Raw genomic sequence first — 18,898 nt, forward strand, 5'->3', positions numbered from 1 at the left:
ACACACGCGCGCGCGCGCAAAGGCGTCCCTGGGCCCCCACGCAATGACAACAGTTCTGCGTTTTACTGGCGCACCAATTTAAACTCAGCACGTCTCGAGGAACCTCCTTCATGAATATGCAAACGACTAGACTCTCGAGGAGTCCCGAATGTCAAGAACCCAAAATAAGTGGAGCACCCTGCCTGCTAGTACGCATGCGCGTCATTACAAAGTGCGCCTTCCATTGTCAACCACCACCAGCGTGGCATCACACGCGTATTGATATTCCCCGCAAGTGCACGAGCACATGCACGCGCGCGCGCGCACACACACACGATCACCCCTTCCCCTCCTCGTCTCTCATCATATGATCGATATCGTGTGATGGGCGCCGTGTTTACGTTCCCACGAGTGACCATGTGGTGTCTCCTCTTCGGAGACCCCCCCTCCCGCCCCAAGCTCCCTCACCATATGGCCCCTGAGGGCCCATACCGTTACAGCTCCTTAACATGCTTGCAGTCGCGGGAGCCCGCCCGCCGGACATTGGGACATAGAGGCGAGATTGAGGCACCCACTGGGGGTCATAATTGGAGATGGAGGAAGCGCGCGGGTGGTGGTGGTGGGCTTCGGTGCTGTGGGCTCGTGGCAGATGGCGTGCAAGGGTCTGTCCGCGTCTGAAGGCGTGTCGTGGTCCATCGCTGAACACCTCCTAATGCCCCATGCAGCCCCCCCCCCACTCCACACACACGCTGGATTCTCACTAACTTGTTACCACACTAACACTGAACGCACTCACACTTTCACACACGCACACTCTCTCGATCGCACACTGACCGAGAAACCAGAATAGAAAGTACGGAAGCCGAATCATCCTCTGACATCACCCAAAACAAATAAACAAGCGGAGTAGCTGGGGTCTGACGTCACGTGACGCCAAGAACGTACAGGGCAGAGACACCCTCGTGCACGCGCCAGATGTGTGCATGCGCGTGGAGTCTGTGGGGAGGGGGGGGCACGTGTGTTCAGGGGAGGGGGGGTCGCGCCTGCCTGCCTGGGCCGGGCGCGCGCATGGTGTTGTGAGAAGAGCAGGTGCGAGCTGAATTAGCATACAGCTGAGGGGGAGGTTGGGAGCGGGGGGGCTCCTCCTTGGCTTGCGCGCACACAATGGCACAAGTTCCCCCTCATGTTGGCCACGCGAGCCACATACACACAATGTACACAACGCACAATGTAAAGCTACACACGCGCGCATCATGTTGCTTGCAAGCGCAAGTTCGTTGAGCGCACAACTTTGCCAAGGAATGTTTTGGAGCAAATAGGAAGAAGATGAGGAGGAGGAGGAAGAGGGATGGGGAAAAAAAAAAAACAATCAGGCAAGCTTACAAGTTGTGTGCCAAGATTGTGAGTGGGTGTGTCCCTGTTGAGGCAATAAACGAACTCTTTTGGGAAGTTTGAAGGCAACAAAAGGAAACCAAGTCACATGTCAACCGTTTGGGAAGTTCTCACCAAGTCCACTAAGGAAAAAAAAAAAAACTCTCCTACTTGATCTGTAGAAACGTGTCAAACTAGCTGTGTGTGGAAGTTTGACAGATCTCAACATCACAAACTCCTCAATCGTGGGGGAAAATAAAGTCATTAGTAATATTAATTACATCTTAGAAGAAAGATGAGAAGTTAGAAGAGAACAAAAGGAAAGAAAAAAAGGTGGTGGGACAACTTGGAAGTCATCACCAACAACACAAACTCCAAAGACGTTTTCAAAGAAGTTCTCATCACCACCCCAAACTTGTCCAAAGATTAAAAATGATATATAAATCATTTTCATCATCAGATTAAAAAAATATATAAATCATTAGCCGTGTTGCAACTGCAGGGGGATGAGAAGAAGTTTGAAGGAAGCGAAAGGAAACAAAAGCGTCAGATGTCAACCATTCGGAAGTCACTAAACGTCAAATAAAACCAGAGAAAAGTTTCAGATTTCCTGTCGTCCGCCCGACGTGCTGCAGGACGACCAAGCTCCTCCTGCATGGCGTGGTGCATGCATGGGGAGCGCGCACGAGCGAGGGCCAGATTGGGGGGAGGAAGACAAGAAGGAGCATGAGGAGGAGGAGCAGGGCTCATTTGCATGTTATTAGCATAGCATGTATATAACCGGCTGCAGGCGGCCTGCGCCGGACAGCCGTGAAGAAAAGAAGACCAAGGAGAAGGAGACGAGGACAGACAAGAAAGGAAAACATGTTGGACTCTTCCTCAATTAGGAAAGGAGAAGGCCACCTTTGTCTGGGATTATAACGCCGCTGGAACGCTTTTTTTTTTTAAACAAAAGATAATTTGATTATTTTTAAATTACAATTTTCAATCTTTCATCTCGGAAGAAACTTTTGGGATTAACAGTCTCGCTGTGCTTTTTTTTTCTTCTCTCAACTCCTCCGGGACGCGCATGCGCGGTGGCGCTTTATGAGCCGCTCCATGCATCTTCCTAGCGGGCCCGTTTAAACTTTTTCTTTATTTATTTGTATTTATTTATTTATCATGTATTTATTAAAGATGCTGCTGGGCGTCGCGGTGCTGGCCACGTTGCTATGTCAGGTAAGTCGCATTTGGATTTCCTTCAACGTGAACTTGAGAGTTGGGCAATAAGTGGCTAAATTCGCTTTTTTTCTGATGCCGCGCGCGCGCGCACGCAGGGCTTCTGCTCGGGGGTGTTCGAGCTGCGCCTGCAGGAGTTCCTCAACAAGAAGGGCGCGCAGGGCAACAGGAACTGCTGCGGTGGCGGGGGGTCCCCCTCGTCGTCGTCCGCGCAGCAGTGCGCCTGCCAGACTTTCTTCCGAGTGTGCCTGAAGCATTACCAGCCCAACGCGTCGCCCGAGCCGCCATGCAATTACGGAGGCGCCGTCACGCCCGTGCTGGGCGCCAACTCTTTCCAGATCCCCGACGCCATCCCCGAGAGCTCCTTCAGCAACCCCATCAGGATCAACTTTGGCTTCACTTGGCCGGTAAGCGCGAGGCGGAAAGGGAGGGAGGGGTGCCACCTGTCTTGGAAAGTCAATTATCTCTCTATCTCCATCGTCTGGTGTTGACTTAAAAAAATCAGAAATCACAATTTTCCCTTCAAAACAACTGATCTCCTTCTCACTTTCTCTCCTGTTGATGCCTTCACGAAAATCAGAAATTCCACTTTCCTCTTCAAAAAACATACTCTCCATCATCCATCCACGCAGTCGCCTTCCTAACCAATCCTAAATTGCTGCTCAATTTGCTTTTTCCATCCATCTGGTGGTCTGTTGCCTTGGGAAACCATTTGAGATGGTCCAAATGTCCGTCTTATCCATCCATCCATGGGTGGATGGATCCGGAGGGAGGATGGAAATGATGTTGGGGAGGGGAGGGGCGTGTTTGCGTATCGGCCCTCCGGGGCTTGACTTATGACACCGCTGGGGGTTCGGCAGCTTCACCAAGCCGCTTGTCTCCTCAGGGGACCTTCTCGCTCATCATCGAGGCATTGCACACCGACTCCAAAGACGACCTGTCCACAGGTAAGACCACCCCCACCATAACAGAGTGATTCTTTCACACACCACTAGAGGGAGCAAATGCACAAACACGCCTGTTCTGTCGCCTCCCGCAGAGAACCCGGATCGCGTGATCAGCACCATGAGCACCCAGCGCCATTTGACGGTGGGAGAGGATTGGTCGCAGGACCTGCACACGGCGGGCCGCACCGAGCTCAAGTACGCGTACCGCTTCGTGTGCGACGAGCACTACTACGGCGACGGATGCTCCGTCTTCTGCCGGCCTCGCGACGACGCCTTCGGACATTTTACGTGCGGAGAGCGCGGCGAGATCCTGTGCGACGCCGGCTGGAAGGGACAATACTGCACCGAGCGTGAGTACGCACACACTGTGCCTCAACAATTTAAATGAACATGAAAATACAAATGATTGACATTTGCAGAAAATGTATTTGTTACCTCAACAAAGCAAATTTGCACAAGCCCCAAATCTAAACAGTTGAATTGTTGCCTTAAATTTAAATGAAATATTTTTTACAGTGATGTGCTGTCAATTTTCCACAAAAGAGTGTTCTTGTCGGCTAGCTACACAACTAGCGTGCTAGCTGCTAAGTCGGCGTATTTATTCCAGAGTCAAATTTGACACATGGACATGCAAATGTTGAGAGTTGCAGAGTTTTTGGAGTTAAATAATATCCGGCTGGAAAGTTAGCGTTGTGCCAATAGTGTCGAGAACTTTTCTGGGAGTAAACAAGCCCTTCGCCCGCCAAGCAGCCCCCCCCCAACCCCATGTGACACACGCGCACTTGATTTATTCCAAGGAAAGTTTTGGGGTGAATAATGTCACGCGTGCCATAAATTGACACGCAGGCCTCGTGATTGGCTGCCGCTGGTGGTTTGGGGTTGGGGCTTTAGAAATGGGGGGGGGGCGTCATTGTTTGAAGTGGGCAGCTGCCGGCAGCTCTCAGACAATGGGGCAGCTGTCGCACGCTGGCAACACACTCGCCAGCTGTCCACTCTTATCTATCGGGGACCACCAGTGGGTGTGTGTGTGTGTGTGTAGGGTGAATAAAAGAGTTTTGAACTGCAGCTCAGAGGAAAAAAAATAAGGACAGTGGCTGTGGGGGGGGGGGGGGGGGGTCAAGGAGAGAGGTGGGGGGGCTGTGTGAGAGCGCGTGCTCACACAAAACACACATTATCAACACACAAGAGAAAAAAGACTCGCGCTAATGGAAAACACAAGATTACACGCACACAAGCAAACACAAAAAAAAAGTTCGCTTAATGCTAATAATGCCGATTTGTGTTTTTTAGCAATCTGCCTGCCCGGCTGCGACGACGAGCACGGCTTCTGCGAGAAACCCGGCGAGTGCAAGTAAGGTTCTGCCGCAGTGTGGCCGGGCTCAAAGTTTTCCCGAGTACGCTCTTACCGTCCTCCCCTCGGTCCGCAGGTGCCGGGTGGGCTTCAAGGGCCGCTACTGCGACGAGTGCATCCGATACCCGGGCTGCCTCCACGGGACCTGCCAGCAGCCCTGGCAGTGCAACTGTCAGGAGGGCTGGGGGGGCCTCTTCTGCAACCAAGGTGGGCACCATCATTAAGAACCAAACAGAAATTGGTGGCGCAATCACATACCGTAAATCGAGCTCGGCTGCCCCCGCGGTTTTCTGGCGGTACTGCAACCCTCCGAGAGTTCCACTAATCTGAAAAGCCAGTTTAAAAGAAAGTCATCAAAGGAACCTCTTGTGCTCTTGAAACAAAAAACCTGATGCTAAGTCGCTAATGCTACAGCTGTGGTTTTGGAGGGGGGAGGGGGGGAGCCAGTTGTCGGGGGCACGAATAATTGCTAACCGCAGTCCAGCGGGAGCAAAACATTCCGCGGGGGCTAATCCACATGTGTGCATCTTGTGTCCAGACCTGAACTACTGCACGCACCACAAGCCGTGCATGAATGGGGCCACTTGTAGCAACACGGGCCAGGGCAGCTACACCTGTTCCTGCAGACCCGGTTTCAGCGGCGCCAGCTGCGAGATCCAAGTCAACGGATGCGCCGGGAACCCCTGCCGCAACGGGGGGAGCTGCACCGTGAGTCACGTTGGCGCACAAACTCAAACAAACGGACCTTTTTTTTTTTGTGATTTTGACACGCCGTCTTCTTGTCGTCCCCCATCAGGACTTGGAGAACACCTACAGCTGCCAATGTCCTCACGGTTTCTACGGCAACAACTGCGAGCTGAGCGCCATGACGTGCGCCGACGCCCCGTGCTCCAACGGCGGCCGCTGTAGCGACAACCCCGACGGAGGCTACTTTTGCCAGTGTCCCACCGGCTACGCCGGCTTCACCTGCGAGAAGAAGATAGACCACTGCACCTCCGCTCCCTGCTCCAACGGTGAGGACGATCAATACATTCACAACCGGAGACCAGATCATTTCAGAACTAGTCCTGACCGGCTCGTTTGCGTTCCCAGGCGCTCGTTGCGTGGATCTGGTCAACTCGTACCTGTGCCAGTGCCCGGACGGCTTCACGGGCATGAACTGCGACCACACCGGTGACGAGTGCTCCTCGTACCCGTGTCAGAACGGCGCCACCTGCCAGGACGGCGGCCACGGCTACGTTTGCACCTGCCCGCCGGGCTACACGGGGCGGAACTGCAGCTCGCCCATCAGCCGCTGCGAGCATAACCCGTGCCACAACGGCGCCACCTGCCACGAGAGGAACAACCGCTACGTCTGCGCCTGCGTCCCGGGTTACGGCGGCCGCAACTGCCAGTTCCTGCTCCCCGAGCACGCCGCCATCCGAGGTTCCGAGGTACCCTGGATGGCCATCGGCTCCGGCGTGGCTCTGGTGCTCCTGCTTCTGGCGGGGTGCGCCGTGCTGGTTGGATTCTTCCGCTCCAAAGTCCAACGCGACGGCTCGGGGGAAACGGGCGGCGAGGGCGAAACCATTAACAACCTGACCAATAACTGCCAACGTGGCGAGCGGGACGGCCCGGTCGTGCTGACTCCGGGGGTGAAAAACATCAACAAAAAGATGGACTTGTGCGGCGGGGGGGACCCTGACGAGGGGGCGTCGCCCGGACGGCGGAGCTACAAGAGCAGACCGCCGCCCGCAGACTACAACCTGGTACGCGAGGTCAACTATGAGCAGGCGGCCAAAGACGCGGCCTGTGAGGACAAGTGCCAATCCCTGGACTCCTTTGAGTTTGAGGAGAAACACAGCAAACGCTTAAAATGGTAGGAAGATCGCCAACACCGAATCCTGAGTAGAGTTGGACACTTTTGGGGAAAATACATCCATGTCAATTGTCATCATAATTGAACTCCAATTTCAATTGGACAGACTGACCCGAATTGTCACTTTAAAACATAATTAGAATACATATGCTATTATGTCATGACATCATTTCCAGAAGAATACGGGATATTAGATCGTCTTGAAATATTGCCTTAGAATATTCATTCACTCTTCAGATGGAATTCCATACTTGTGCAAGAACCTAGCAAAGTTAAGCTAAAGCTAATTTTTTTTCCTTTCTCTTTCCCCACAGCGATACGTCGGAATTAAATAGTCCAGAAATGTCTGCATGTGCGGACAACAAGTACAAATCTGTGTTTGTCATGTCGGAGGAGAAGGACGAATGTATAATTGCAACTGAGGTGAGTTGTTGTTGATGTTCTCAAGGGAGCTTCGTTTTGGCTCCGTGCAACACAGATCGTAAACTTTGCTTTTGTTGGATTTATGGTGGAGGGCTCAATTTCACCGACAGGTGGGCGCTCACAAGTGCTTTGGGTTCCGTTTGGCAGACAGAACATTTTGAGTTAGCTTCCGATGCTCTGACTACCGCTTTGTCAAATGGTGTTCCACAGGGATCAATTTTAGAGCCTGTGTTGTTTTGAAAATATTTTTCATTTAATACGGTTCTTTGCTCCATATCTGTGTCGCGTGGAGCTTTTAACTTTCGTTACAGATGTTTCCGACAACTGCTTTTCATTTGTTGCGAAAAACGGATCTTCTACCTGTTGCAGGTGTAAAGGGGCCGGCGACGGGCTCGCTCATTTTGCTGTACGGGAGAGTTTTTATGCTCCTTGATGAGATGCTGCTCTACGCTCGCTGCTGCTGAGACCTTTGACTGATATTCAGACTGAGCTGGTTCTCGACTGGAAATAGGAACCGGCGGGGTCGTTCGTGTAAGGAGAACAAAAAAAATGTCAAGTTCACGGTTAAACGTAAACGGACGATTAGCTTTCTGTTCTGCCTCTGTCGGGCATCGGGGAGTACAAATGAAGAATAAATATTAAATGGACTGTAACGAATAATTTAAAAAAAAAAAAAAAGAAAAGGCGCCAAGATAGGGGTTTTGTTGTTTGGTTTTTTTTTGTTTTTTGCAATGTTTGCACCCAGGCCTTTTTCTCAGACCCAGGAACCGCATCAAACAGCGGATGTTTGGCCATAATGGCCTCTTCGTAAAAAAAGAAAAGAAAAAAAAGGTGGTTGCTATATGACCTTTTATGAATTTTTTTGCCCTCTAATACGCCAGTGACAAAAGCATTGTCCTCTTCTTCCTCGAAACCGATTGTCCTCTTTTTGTAAAATAGAAAAGAAAAAAAAAATTATGATTTTATTCTGATTTAATTTAAGTTAATTTAAGCATTCTGTGTTATTCTTATTTTGTATTGTATATTTGTGCTTGTTTGTCAGGATTATTTAAGTTGCTTTCTTTTGACGGATGATGATATTTGCAAAGGCACTTCAGGTCAATGGGAATGAAAAAAAAAAAAGTTATTTAAGAGGAATTGTGCTGTACATTTTATTCTTCTGCTGTTTGTCAATGAAGGAATTAGCCAAGACTATTTTTGCAAATAATAAAAAGAGACTAAACGTGCTCCGCTGGTGTGGTGTGGTGCGGCCTCAATCTGTTGTCAACCCCGCGGCGGCCATTTCAATGGATGCACTGTTGGCTGCCACCCCGACTCTAAAGTGTCTCCTTGGAGACAGAAAAGTGTGAGCGTGTGTGTGTGTGTGTGGGGGGGTCTATTCATTCAAGACAATGTCGCTCCCGCTGCTACATTTAACACCAACAATGGTCCAGCTTCTCAAACGGGAAGAAACTTCAACGAGAGAACTAAAAAGAAAGTAAAAGTTTAAAAAGGTTTAGGGTTTTTTTTGGCCTTCAAGACTGATTCAAGAGTTATGGGACATAGTTGGCAGAAACTGGAAAAACTTTTTGGGAAAGATGAATTTTTCTTACCTTACAGCTTACTTGTGAGCGGTGCTTCACATCTGTTAGCAGAATTGGGTCCGACGCTCCTTAGCGCTTCACAAATGCTAGTTGACTGAAATGGACAAAATTGCAAATTATTTTTCACGTAATAAGCATGTCATAATGTATGAAATACATAGAGACAATTTTCAGGCAGTTGAAAGTTTGCAAAATGCTCAGAGGAAGCCCAAATGTCTGCAAATCATTTCTCACAAACACACACACACAATGGACGCCCACACAATGGCGCCACTCACAAAAGGCCCCCGGCTCGAACCTCAGCACGCCGGGAGTAAAAAAAAAAAAAAAAAAAACGTGACAGATGTTGGCCGCCAGCAGATGGACTAAGACAAAAACAAAAGTTCAAACATGGTGTGGCACTCCATAGGCTCTGCTTTTTTCTTGACAAATGTTCAAATTGGGAATAAATTAACTTGTTAGAAATGGTGATACTGTTCACATTGACAGCAAAGCAAAAAAAATAATAATAATTGGTCGATGGAAGAGAAGCATTTACTGCCATCGACTGAAATCCACATTAATGATGCTTTCCAACAGCTTGCCTTTAAAATTCTGGTTTGTCAAACGCTGTACTGACTACCAGACACCTGAAGAGGGCGCCGTTGTGACGCTTTACATTTCAGATCTGGACAGCTTCGGGGAGAAGGTCAAGATTAGAGGCTGAAATATTCATTGACAATTCAGGTTAATTAAAATAAAATGCGGTTGTTTTCTACAACGCCCCCCCAAAAATAATATTTTTTTTGTCCAAGTCACACAAACGAAAAAAATAACAGGGAGCGAAATCAGTCATAGAAGACGTTTAATTGGAGAAAGAAATCCTTGAAATCACTCAGTTTTCAAATTCAATTAAAGTCATCAACTACAACATCTACAAGTTGTCAGAAAAAGGTTAAAATCATGCCTCTTAGCCTTTGTCGTACACAAAAAAATCAGCTTGCATTTTCTTTTTCAGCTTTCTTTTTTTAAGGATGACAAGTTTATAAAACCGCCACTGCTCGTCAGAGGATTTCCTCTAGAAAAGATCCCAGAAGAAGAAAAAAAGAACAGAAAAAGCATCACACAGTACGTCACAAAGCGCCGACATGTTACAGTACTGTACACGGGTCCTTGAATGCATCACAACCACTTCTGCCGCTGAGGAGAAATCCAACAAAAACAAAAAATAAATTTCAAAAACACTTAAGTGGACTGAGCAGTGCGCTGCCTGCGTCTTGTTGGCAGCTGGCAAAATGAGGTAAATATGTCCAGAGAGAGAGAACACAAACAACATTGACAAAAAGAAAAAAAAAAAAGCACCAGAGGTTTGGCGTTCAAAGTGGACATTTTAGCTTATTCCACGAGTGCTCGTGCTCACTCCTCATCTTTGCCGCATTTCAGGGACATTTCATGTCAAATCTTTTGAATGAGGTCTACGAAAACAATTTGGATTCAAGTTTGGCGAGGAGCTGCGCCGAAGGGGGGGAACCCAAAAAATTAAAACTAAAAAGAGGCCAAATACTTGAGGGGGGACAACGACATCTCGCTCTAAGAAACAGGATGTGCAAATTTAAGTGTGCATAGAGATCAAATTGCAATAAATATTTACGTGATAACGTCACATTATCACCTTTTTTTTTTTTGACTTAGTCAAAAACTCTTTGAGGGGTGGTTGTACAATTTCATGATTCAGTTTTAGTTTGACTAAAAAAAAATGGTTAAAATTATTTTGTGCCGTGAGAAGAGCAACCAACATTGAGAAGCCCCGAAACACAACCAAACATTCATTTTTTTTTTTTTTATAATATATGTATATATATTTATAAAATCCTGATAGAAATCAATGATTTGTCAAAGTTTTCCCACCAACTTTCACTTCCTCTCAATGGCTCTTTTACGTTAAAAGCAGTTTTTTTTTTTTTTTTAGACTTCTGCATCACAGGAGCAACAAAGAACAAAGTGAGTGCGCTTTTAAAGTGAGCGCTTCCACCGCCATTTTTTTTTTTTTTTTTTTTTTACACCGAAGTATGAAACATTTCAAATGTAAACGGATCCATCTTTTAAGCTTTAACGGTTGTAGCTTCAAATATGACACAAAAAAGCCTGTCTTTGGACCACCGAGGTAATTGTAGCTATGTGTGTATATGTGTGTGTGTGTGTGTGTGTAATATACGCTTGAAATGTTTCTCAAACATTTCCTAATTTGGAGTCCATCCTATTTCGAGGTATTTGATTGCGGGGGGCAGCCGGTAGACGCCCGAAGGAACTGTGACCTAAAGTGTCTTAATGGATGAAGGTGAATTTCATTTCCACTCCACCCTGGGTTTCATTCACAATCAATTCATTCGAGTCTCAACAAAATTCGCTATGCCAAGCTCAAGAGCACCCCTAAAAACAAATCTAAACAACCAAATATTTGGTGGGTCTACTCTTGATGGAAAATGTGTATCAAATTTCATGCCGTTATGGGGGGAAACTGGTTACGGGGTCTAATAAGGAGGGGAAAAAAGTCCACCAAATCTCACATTGCCAAGTCAAACTGGACTGAACTTTCAAAAATCCAAAACAGAACCAAATATATGTTTGCATATAGCTCGCCTCGAACTTTGCTGGCACAGAATTGGCAATATTTTTCAATTCAGTGCCGTTCAATTCGTCTTGGTAGCAAACGCATTGGTGGAGTCTTCTTAGTAACGAGTAACGTGAGTCACGCTAACATTAGCTAGCAAGCTTGGCTACATATTAGCAAGGCTAAAATGGGGCACAGCTACTATTTTGGCCTTTGAGGAGCTCTCACTTGAGGTTCCGAGTCACTCCAGCATGCCGTGGATCCACTGTCAAGTTTTCAGAGCAAATGAAGTGCTTGTGAATGAAACCTTTCCAACCTCCTCAGGAGCTTTCTCAAAGGCCCCCACCACCCCAAGACCACCACCCGATAAGCAACAAGCCACCCAACCCCCACCCTCAATGCACCCATCCAAGCCGCCTACGAGGACTGGCCCGGCCGGGACTTGGTCCGGACAGCGCTCCTGCAGAGGCTTTTGTTTTGTTTTTTTGCGGAAGCGTTCAAGTGTAGGTTAATACTGTGAGGTTGTTAGCCGTGAAGGCTCAGAGTGAGGATGAGGAACTACGGTCCTGATGAGTTGTGCGTTGGGTTCCAAAAGAGCCTCTGCAGGAGCCCCGTTGGAAGTTTCCGGACTATTCGGCGGAGGTGGGACTAAGTCAGAAATGTGCCAATTGTACAATGGGTGAGTCAGTCCCAAGTTACCGTGGTCAGAGTCAAGCGAGTCGAGTCCACGTTGAATTCGAGTCAAGTCGAAAAATCTTGCACAAAGAGTAACTGTAGTAACATCTGCAAACCCCCCCCCCCCCCCCCCCCCCCCCTCCAAAAAAAAATTTTTGGGTCACAAGCAATGGCAAAAAAAATTAATTGGTGGTGTGCATTGATGTTTTTCTAATATAAAAAAAAAAGTTGGGAATCATTTAGCCAACAAAAGTCAAGAGTCAAGTCAAATTTATAGCCACGCAAGTTCCGAGTGTCAAAAGCGCCGACTAGAGTCAAGTCACGTGAGCGGTGCCCCCCACCTCCGTCCCGGCGCCACGCCCCCCTCGCCGGCGGCTCTAGTTGGACACGGCGCCGTGGCCCGGCATGTTGGCCATGCCGCCCACCATGCCGGCCGCCCCGGCCATACCTGAGGGCACCCCCATGGCGGGAGGGCTACGCTTGGCGGACGAGGTCATGTCGGCGGCGCGTCCGGGCGCGGCGTGCTGCAGGGCGTGGCGCTCCAGCAGGGTGCGGTGGGTGAAGGCCCGCTGGCACACGTTGCACTGGAAGGTGCGCTCGGCGCGGTGCGTGCGCATGTGCACGTTGAGCGAGCTCTTCTGCGTGAAGCGCTTGCCGCACATGGTGCACTGGAAGGCCCGCACGCCCGTGTGCACCACCATGTGCTTGAGGAGGTAGTCGCGCAGGGAGAAGGAGCGCCAGCAGATGGAGCACTGGTGAGGTTTTTGACCTGCGGGCGGATACGTGGAATTACTTTTAGCGTCACGTCGTCACGCCACGTGAACTTACCGGAGTGGATGAACATGTGCTTGCTGTAATTCTTCCTGGAACGTAACGATTTGCCACAGTGCGTGCAGTCAAAGGAGGTCTCGGATCCTTGGGAGGAAGGCGAGGGGCCCGAAGAGCAGGCGGCGGGCACGGCGGTGGCCGTGTTGGTGGCGGGGGGCGGCGCCGGTGTCATGGGGGCCGGCGGCGCCTGTTGGTTGGGCTCCGCCCCCGCCATGGTGTCCATCCCACCCATGTAGAACGGCTGCGGCTGCGACTGGCTGACCGGGTACTGGAAAAGAAGCTGCGTGCCCAGCGAGCGAGCGTCTGGTGAGATTGAGGCTCGTTCACATAATATCGCTGTTCAATCCATTTATTGACTCTTTTCCTTCATTAAAAATCACAAGGGCACGTTTGTCCTCGATAAAGAAGCAGCGCAATGTCCAACCAACAGTAGCAACATTTTTTTACATTTAAGTACATTTTTGTAATCGTGTCATTTCTGCATGTTCTAAATTGGCAGACTAAAAGTCTGATAACTGATTCATTTTATTCATTGAAAATGAATGTTTTTTTAACTTTAATTCATTTTATTTGGCAGACTAAAATTCTTATCACCGATTAATTGGCCAATTGATAAAAAAAAAAGCCTAATCATGGCAGGCTCAAACGGATTAATGGCATGACTTGAGATGAGCGCGTTTCGAGGCGCGAGCGTGTCCGATCGTGTTTCAAACGCGACACATTCCCAGTCCAAAACCTCCGAGGGTGACAAAACACGCACATACCTGGTTATTGATGGACTGCGAGGTCGGGGGCGGAGTCAGAGGCTTGCTGACCCGTCCTCTGGGATTAAACCCCATGGCTTGAGGAGGCTCGCTCTGCGTCCAGAAGCTCTCGGTGAAGACGCCCTGCTCATCGTAGAAGTCCTAGAATGCAAAAAAGGCAATCGGCATAAACCGTGCGGCTCCTTTTCGCCCATCCCGGATGGGAAACGGGCGTGAGAACGCTCACCTCCATGAGTGCAGCGCTCCTTGTCTGTGCGGCGCTGTCACACGCTCAAGGCTTTTACTTTTCACTGCGCATCACTCTGGAATGTTTTTTTGTTTTTTGTTTTTTTAAACGAAGGTTATGAACGCCACATAAAGTCGAATGCATAGGTCGGAAAGAACACAGCCGTCAGACTGGTCGGGCCGCATCGTCGGCTGTCTTTCTGTGCACTTTTTAGGATCCCAAGCCGCCGGCAATTAACTTGTCAGTCGTGGCGGTTCCCCCGCCATCGCAACGAGTCAAAGAGTCACGCACGCCGCAGTAATTCATGAAAGCGTCACGCTCGTTTTAAAGGAGAGGCACGCTATCGTCTCGATGAGGTGCTTGTGGAGTTTTTCACCCTGGCTGGGATGGAATGGAGAAAAAAAAAGTGCACTGGCGCCCAATTTTAGGAAGAAAAGCACCTCAGAGATGTGGCAACTGATTAGAAAGTAAAGTCCAGACTAGATTAGGCTTGGAGATGATGTCGATGCTTCATACGTGACACGCTTAGCCTCGACAGAGAACATAGCAAAGCTTGCGACGCTGGGGGGGGAGGGGTGTTTGACTAACCCTAACCCTCCTGGTCACACAGGTTCTTCCGATGTAGTGTCAAACATTCGCCTCCCGACGGCTCACCGAGAGGGGGGGGGTGGGGCCATTTGCTGCAAACGACTACCAGCGCTAATGACGGCGTTTGCTGCAGCAGCCCGTGACATCACATCTTCTCACGTGGATCACGCAACACATGCGTGTAATGACTGTTGAAAGATTAGCGAGTTGGTTCAGTCCCACTCCACGCGCGCACCGCGTCTAAAACTTTTCTGTAAAAGGGGCACCAAGGTAGCTGGTCGTTAGCGCCACCTTTTGGTCAATGTCAGTTTAGTCATATGTACTAAAATCATCTTAAAACATCTGATGGCACAAATCATGCAAATTAATTAATTAACAATTGGGTGGGAGGATTAAGGAATAGCATAGGGAAATAGTTGGAATCATTTTTCGATGAAAGGTTTGATGAAATAAATGTATTAGCTTTTTGACGCAGTGCATAGCAGCCACTGTTCATATAAGGGAAGTCTATTTAGATTTCGCGGGGAGAGGAGGGGAGGGGATGGGGGTGCTGTAGCATGGTGTGACTCATTGTCTGTTCCATAATGTTTGCACAAGCTGTGTTCTCCTCATGCATTCTGTTGCATGAACACGCCTCACATTCCAAATGAACCCCGCCGCTAAGCCACCGGCATCCATCTGACGCTTTCCCCCGCTGTTCCAACTCACCTGTCCGAAGCCCGCCATGGCTCCCTGGGGTCCTCCCTGCTCTCCGTCCCGCCGGCCGTCCTCCAGGGCGAAGGCCGTCCCGGCGGCGGCCTGCGCGCCCTCGTCTTTCACCACCACGCCCTCGCCTCCCAGCACCTGGAACGGAGCACGTCGATGACATCGGGGGAGAGGGGTTCTGTTAATGTCTGTTAAGGACCTACGGTGAGCAAGCAGACGTCCATGGCTTTCGGTGGAGGAGGCGCACTGGTGCACCAACATGTCAGTCATGTGCGCCAATGCAGTACGAGAGGAGGCAAAAGCAAAGGAAAGCCAAGCGATGCAGCTCTGCATGCCTGAAAGCTGTAACCATGGCAACCCTTCCCCATAACCCCCCCCTTACCATCCCTACACCCACACCCGAGGTAGCAACAGTACTCACGCTCTCTACTTAGGGACAGATAGTTGTGTGTTAATAAAAAAATGAGACATGTCGCCGCGCCTATTAAGTGCAAAATTAAATCCTCCAAATTGTTTTGAGGATTTGACGCGACTGCTGTTTGAATAAGGTGAAAAGGAGTGGCATGTCATAATGTAAAGATTACTTGCAAGTTTGGATTGATGTTTTTCAACCGGAGCTAGCCTAATGCTAACATGTGATGCAAAACCGTCGAAGGGCTGAGGAAAGGAGCATTGATGTCGTGATGGTCGTCTTCAAAGACGGTGCAGCAACACATGCGGAGACAAAAACATTTGTACACCGATATTCTTGATGTGCTGCGTCTTATTTACATGACATATTACGCTTGTGTTATACTGCCCCCGGTGGCCAAAGTGGCCATAGGAGGGGCAGTCTGCCAAAGGGCGAGGAAATCATGTGATGCTCAACGTTGTGCGTGTTAAAAATCCTTAAAAAGAATTTGACTAGCACAAATTTCTACTTTGCAAATGTTCACTTTTTAAATTCAGCAGCAGTGAGGCAGACTGACCTGTAGTCTGAGCGGCTGCCTCTGCTTGCGGCTGTGTCCGGCCCCCCTGTCCCGGTCTCCGTCTCTGCCGCGCTCCCTGCCGTCCAAGTCTTCCTCCTCGCTGAAGTGCTCCATGCCCACCAGGTCGTCGGAGAGGTCGGTGGCGTTGCCGCGGAGACCGTCCCTCCCGACGCTGTCCACGCCGGAGCTGCAGCTCGCCGACAGGCTGCCGGCTTGGGCGGCGCCCCCGTTGTCGGCCGTCTGCGCCAGCAGGTCGCGTAGCTTGTAGCGAACGTCCTGCGTGCAGCTGGGGCTCTGCTTCATGAGGCCGCCGCCCAAAGCCTCGCCGCCGCCTCCGCACAGGGACACCGCCGCGCCCATGTCGCCCAGCGTCATCAGATTGTTGGCCTGCTCCATGGGGCCGCAGGGTTCCTACATATGCGGAGGAGAATATCAAAAATCCATACATCGTGTTGAAAAAGTAAATAAGCCATTAGGATAATGCATGGATGAACAAATAGGTTGAAAATTCAAGATTTTTTCTGCTTGAGGAAAAAAAAAAAAAAGAGTAAATAAATAAAAAAATCTGTGGAATTGCGCTTATGGAGAAAAACCTTTTTGCAATTTTGGAATGAGCATGCCAATTTGAGTTTTAAGCTGCATCCGATTCAAACGCAAAAACTTCTTTTTTGGAGATTGTTTTCCAGTGTAATATTTGAATATACAACCGTTTACATCCTCCATCCATTTTCCAAGGTTGGAAATTTGAAATCATCAAGTTCCATACTTTCCATACTTGCGACGGAACCCTGGGGCCGGCGGGCCCGCTCTCTCCGCCCATATTACTGGCGCTACACTCCACCATAAAGTTGGGGAAGTTGGAGTATCCTCCGCTGCCGCCGCCTGAGCAGCTCCCGCCACTCTCCCTCCCTTTCCCCCCGCCACCGCGCTCCTCTTGCTTGGGGAGGACGCCGCCCAGCATCCCCCCGCCGGCTGCCGCCGCAGCAGCAGCGGCTGCCGCGGCCGCCGCAGCGGCGGCACTCGCCGCCTTCCTCTGCGAGATGATCTGCGTGCACTCGTCGATAACCGTCTTGATCTGCAGGATGCTGGCGGCGGTGAGGATGCAGAGCGCCTGTGACTGGAGCACCACCAGCGAGCCGCTGTACATAAAGTCCACCAGCTGCTTGACCGTTTCGGCGGGAACCAGGGGTGGCACGGAAATCTCCGAGTGGCCCAGGAGCAGCTTGTCCTGGAAGAAGGGGCTGCCGGCCGCCAGGACGCAGGCGTGGGCCCGCAACGAGGCGTCGTGGATGCGCACCGTCACGTCGCAGAAGAGGCCCTCGCGCCGTTGGGTGCGCAGGGCCTCCAGCACCGACTGGCTGGAGTTGTGCAGGTGGATGTAGTGGACCGTCTCGGTGCCGGGCGCCATGGCGGGCGGCGGCGAGTCGCTGGCGACCGAGTGGGGGTGGGGGAGGGGAGGGAGGTGCCTGGGGTTCTGCGTCAGCTTGCGGGAGGAGGAGGACGGGGAGGGAAACGGGTACAGCGCATGGGCCACGGTGGGTCCGGGTCCCGACTCAAAGAGACATGGGGGCGGGTGCTGCTGAGCCAGGCGAGCTGCTGCCGTCCTCTGGAGCGAGGTCCGTGGTCAGAACTTTGGATTTTCACTCTTTCTGTTTAGGGGAAAAGACAAAATCACTTTTGCATTTTTGTAAACAGGACATTAAGGAGTACGCTCATGCCCCTGCAGTAGGACTCAAAACATGGGTCACTACAGAAAAGGACACGGGCGGAAAAAAAAAAAAAGGGGGGGGGGGCATCTCCATTGTTGTGGCAGAATTTTACATTTTAATTACAGTCAAGTCACAAACTGATTTCTTGTTGCAAGGAAGTTTTGAACATGTTCCACCAAGAAAAGTTTGTACAATATGTCCTAGTTAAAAGAGGCGGCTGCAGTTTGACTGGGAGTGACGTCATGGAGCAGGTAGTCTGAAGTCAATACCCGAGTGACGTAGCCAAGGATAGCTCGGCGCTAGCTGGTGACGTTAGCCGCGCTGAAATGCACTTAAAAAAAATAAAAGATTTCCAATCGACTCGACAAATAAATCTCGGTAAATGTACGCGGGTGTCAGATAAAGTTCCTAATTTAAGCGGCTATCCTAGCTCGTTTGGCACCCCCCGCCCTTTCCACGTTCTTTCACCTAGCTACATGCTAAGCGCCTAGCTAACCACGTTAGCATGTAGAGCTAATGAGCTACTGCCTATTTTTCTGCACGGCGTAGCAACGTCACCGCCAAATACAAATGCGGAAAGCGTGCACGCACGATGTTACAATCCAATTGCGTACCTGAGACGTGCGCTGACACTTGGGAACTCTTGTGTCTTTATTTTCGTTTTGTTGCTTCGGCGGGGTGGATGCAGCAAGAAAGCCCGCAGTTGAGAGCTGCCCGCCTGATGGTGGTGGTGGTGAGGGCTGGAAACAAACACATGCACGCCCACACACTCAGCACAGCAGGGACGTGATGTTAAAACCACAGCAAGAAAAAAATCGAAGGGGGAGGAAAAAAAGCCAGCAGAGCGCTCAAAGAAACACGCGCATGCTCACAAGACGGCTGGAAGTAGAAGCGCGCTACCTTGATGAGTGCGCATCGCGTTCACGAACACCTGCAAACGCACACCCACGCAATTTCACGCGGAAATTTTGAGACGATTGCTTGTTTGTCTGCATTTCCAATGCACAATTTGTTGAAATGTTCAAAATAGCAAAAGGATGAAAATATGTCATTTGGTTTCTTACATCTGACAGGTGCTTCGAAAGTCCGTGAACGCATCAGCCAAGAATGACAAA

The 18,898-nt window shown here is 49.9% G+C and overlaps 2 protein-coding genes and 1 long non-coding RNA gene across 4 annotated transcripts; 1 reads left to right on the plus strand and 2 right to left on the minus strand.

The window, feature by feature from the left end:
• The first annotated feature begins 1,992 nt into the window (after positions 1–1,992).
• dla (deltaA) lies at positions 1,993–8,105 on the plus strand. Its single transcript, XM_037250621.1, has 11 exons — positions 1,993–2,568; positions 2,667–2,975; positions 3,455–3,515; positions 3,608–3,865; positions 4,806–4,866; positions 4,943–5,073; positions 5,405–5,574; positions 5,663–5,879; positions 5,959–6,724; positions 7,039–7,147; positions 7,517–8,105. Exons 1-11 carry the CDS (start codon positions 2,512–2,514, stop codon positions 7,520–7,522), a joined length of 2,145 nt encoding a protein of 714 aa, XP_037106516.1. The 5' UTR covers positions 1,993–2,511; the 3' UTR covers positions 7,523–8,105.
• On the minus strand, positions 7,865–11,331 carry LOC119122621. Its single transcript, XR_005097926.1, has 2 exons — positions 8,740–11,331; positions 7,865–8,613 (listed from the first exon to the last, which is right to left on the minus strand). It is a non-coding gene; the product is annotated as an uncharacterized LOC119122621 (long non-coding RNA).
• An 813-nt stretch (positions 11,332–12,144) lies between these two features.
• On the minus strand, positions 12,145–18,711 carry zbtb45 (zinc finger and BTB domain containing 45). Of its 2 annotated transcripts, XM_037251451.1 has the most exons (8): positions 18,398–18,711; positions 16,999–17,723; positions 16,841–16,956; positions 16,075–16,485; positions 15,110–15,244; positions 13,588–13,728; positions 12,824–13,103; positions 12,145–12,764 (listed from the first exon to the last, which is right to left on the minus strand). In XM_037251451.1, exons 2-8 carry the CDS (start codon positions 17,480–17,482, stop codon positions 12,373–12,375), a joined length of 1,959 nt encoding a protein of 652 aa, XP_037107346.1. In that variant the 5' UTR covers positions 17,483–17,723; positions 18,398–18,711; the 3' UTR covers positions 12,145–12,372. The 2 variants fall into 2 exon arrangements, with proteins under 2 accessions (XP_037107346.1, XP_037107267.1); XM_037251372.1 differs by having other exon boundaries at positions 16,841–17,723; positions 18,398–18,710.
• Positions 18,712–18,898: the final 187 nt, after the last annotated feature.

This window comes from Syngnathus acus, chromosome 1 (assembly GCF_901709675.1).
Source record: "Syngnathus acus chromosome 1, fSynAcu1.2, whole genome shotgun sequence".
Classification (NCBI taxonomy): domain Eukaryota; kingdom Metazoa; phylum Chordata; class Actinopteri; order Syngnathiformes; family Syngnathidae; genus Syngnathus; species Syngnathus acus.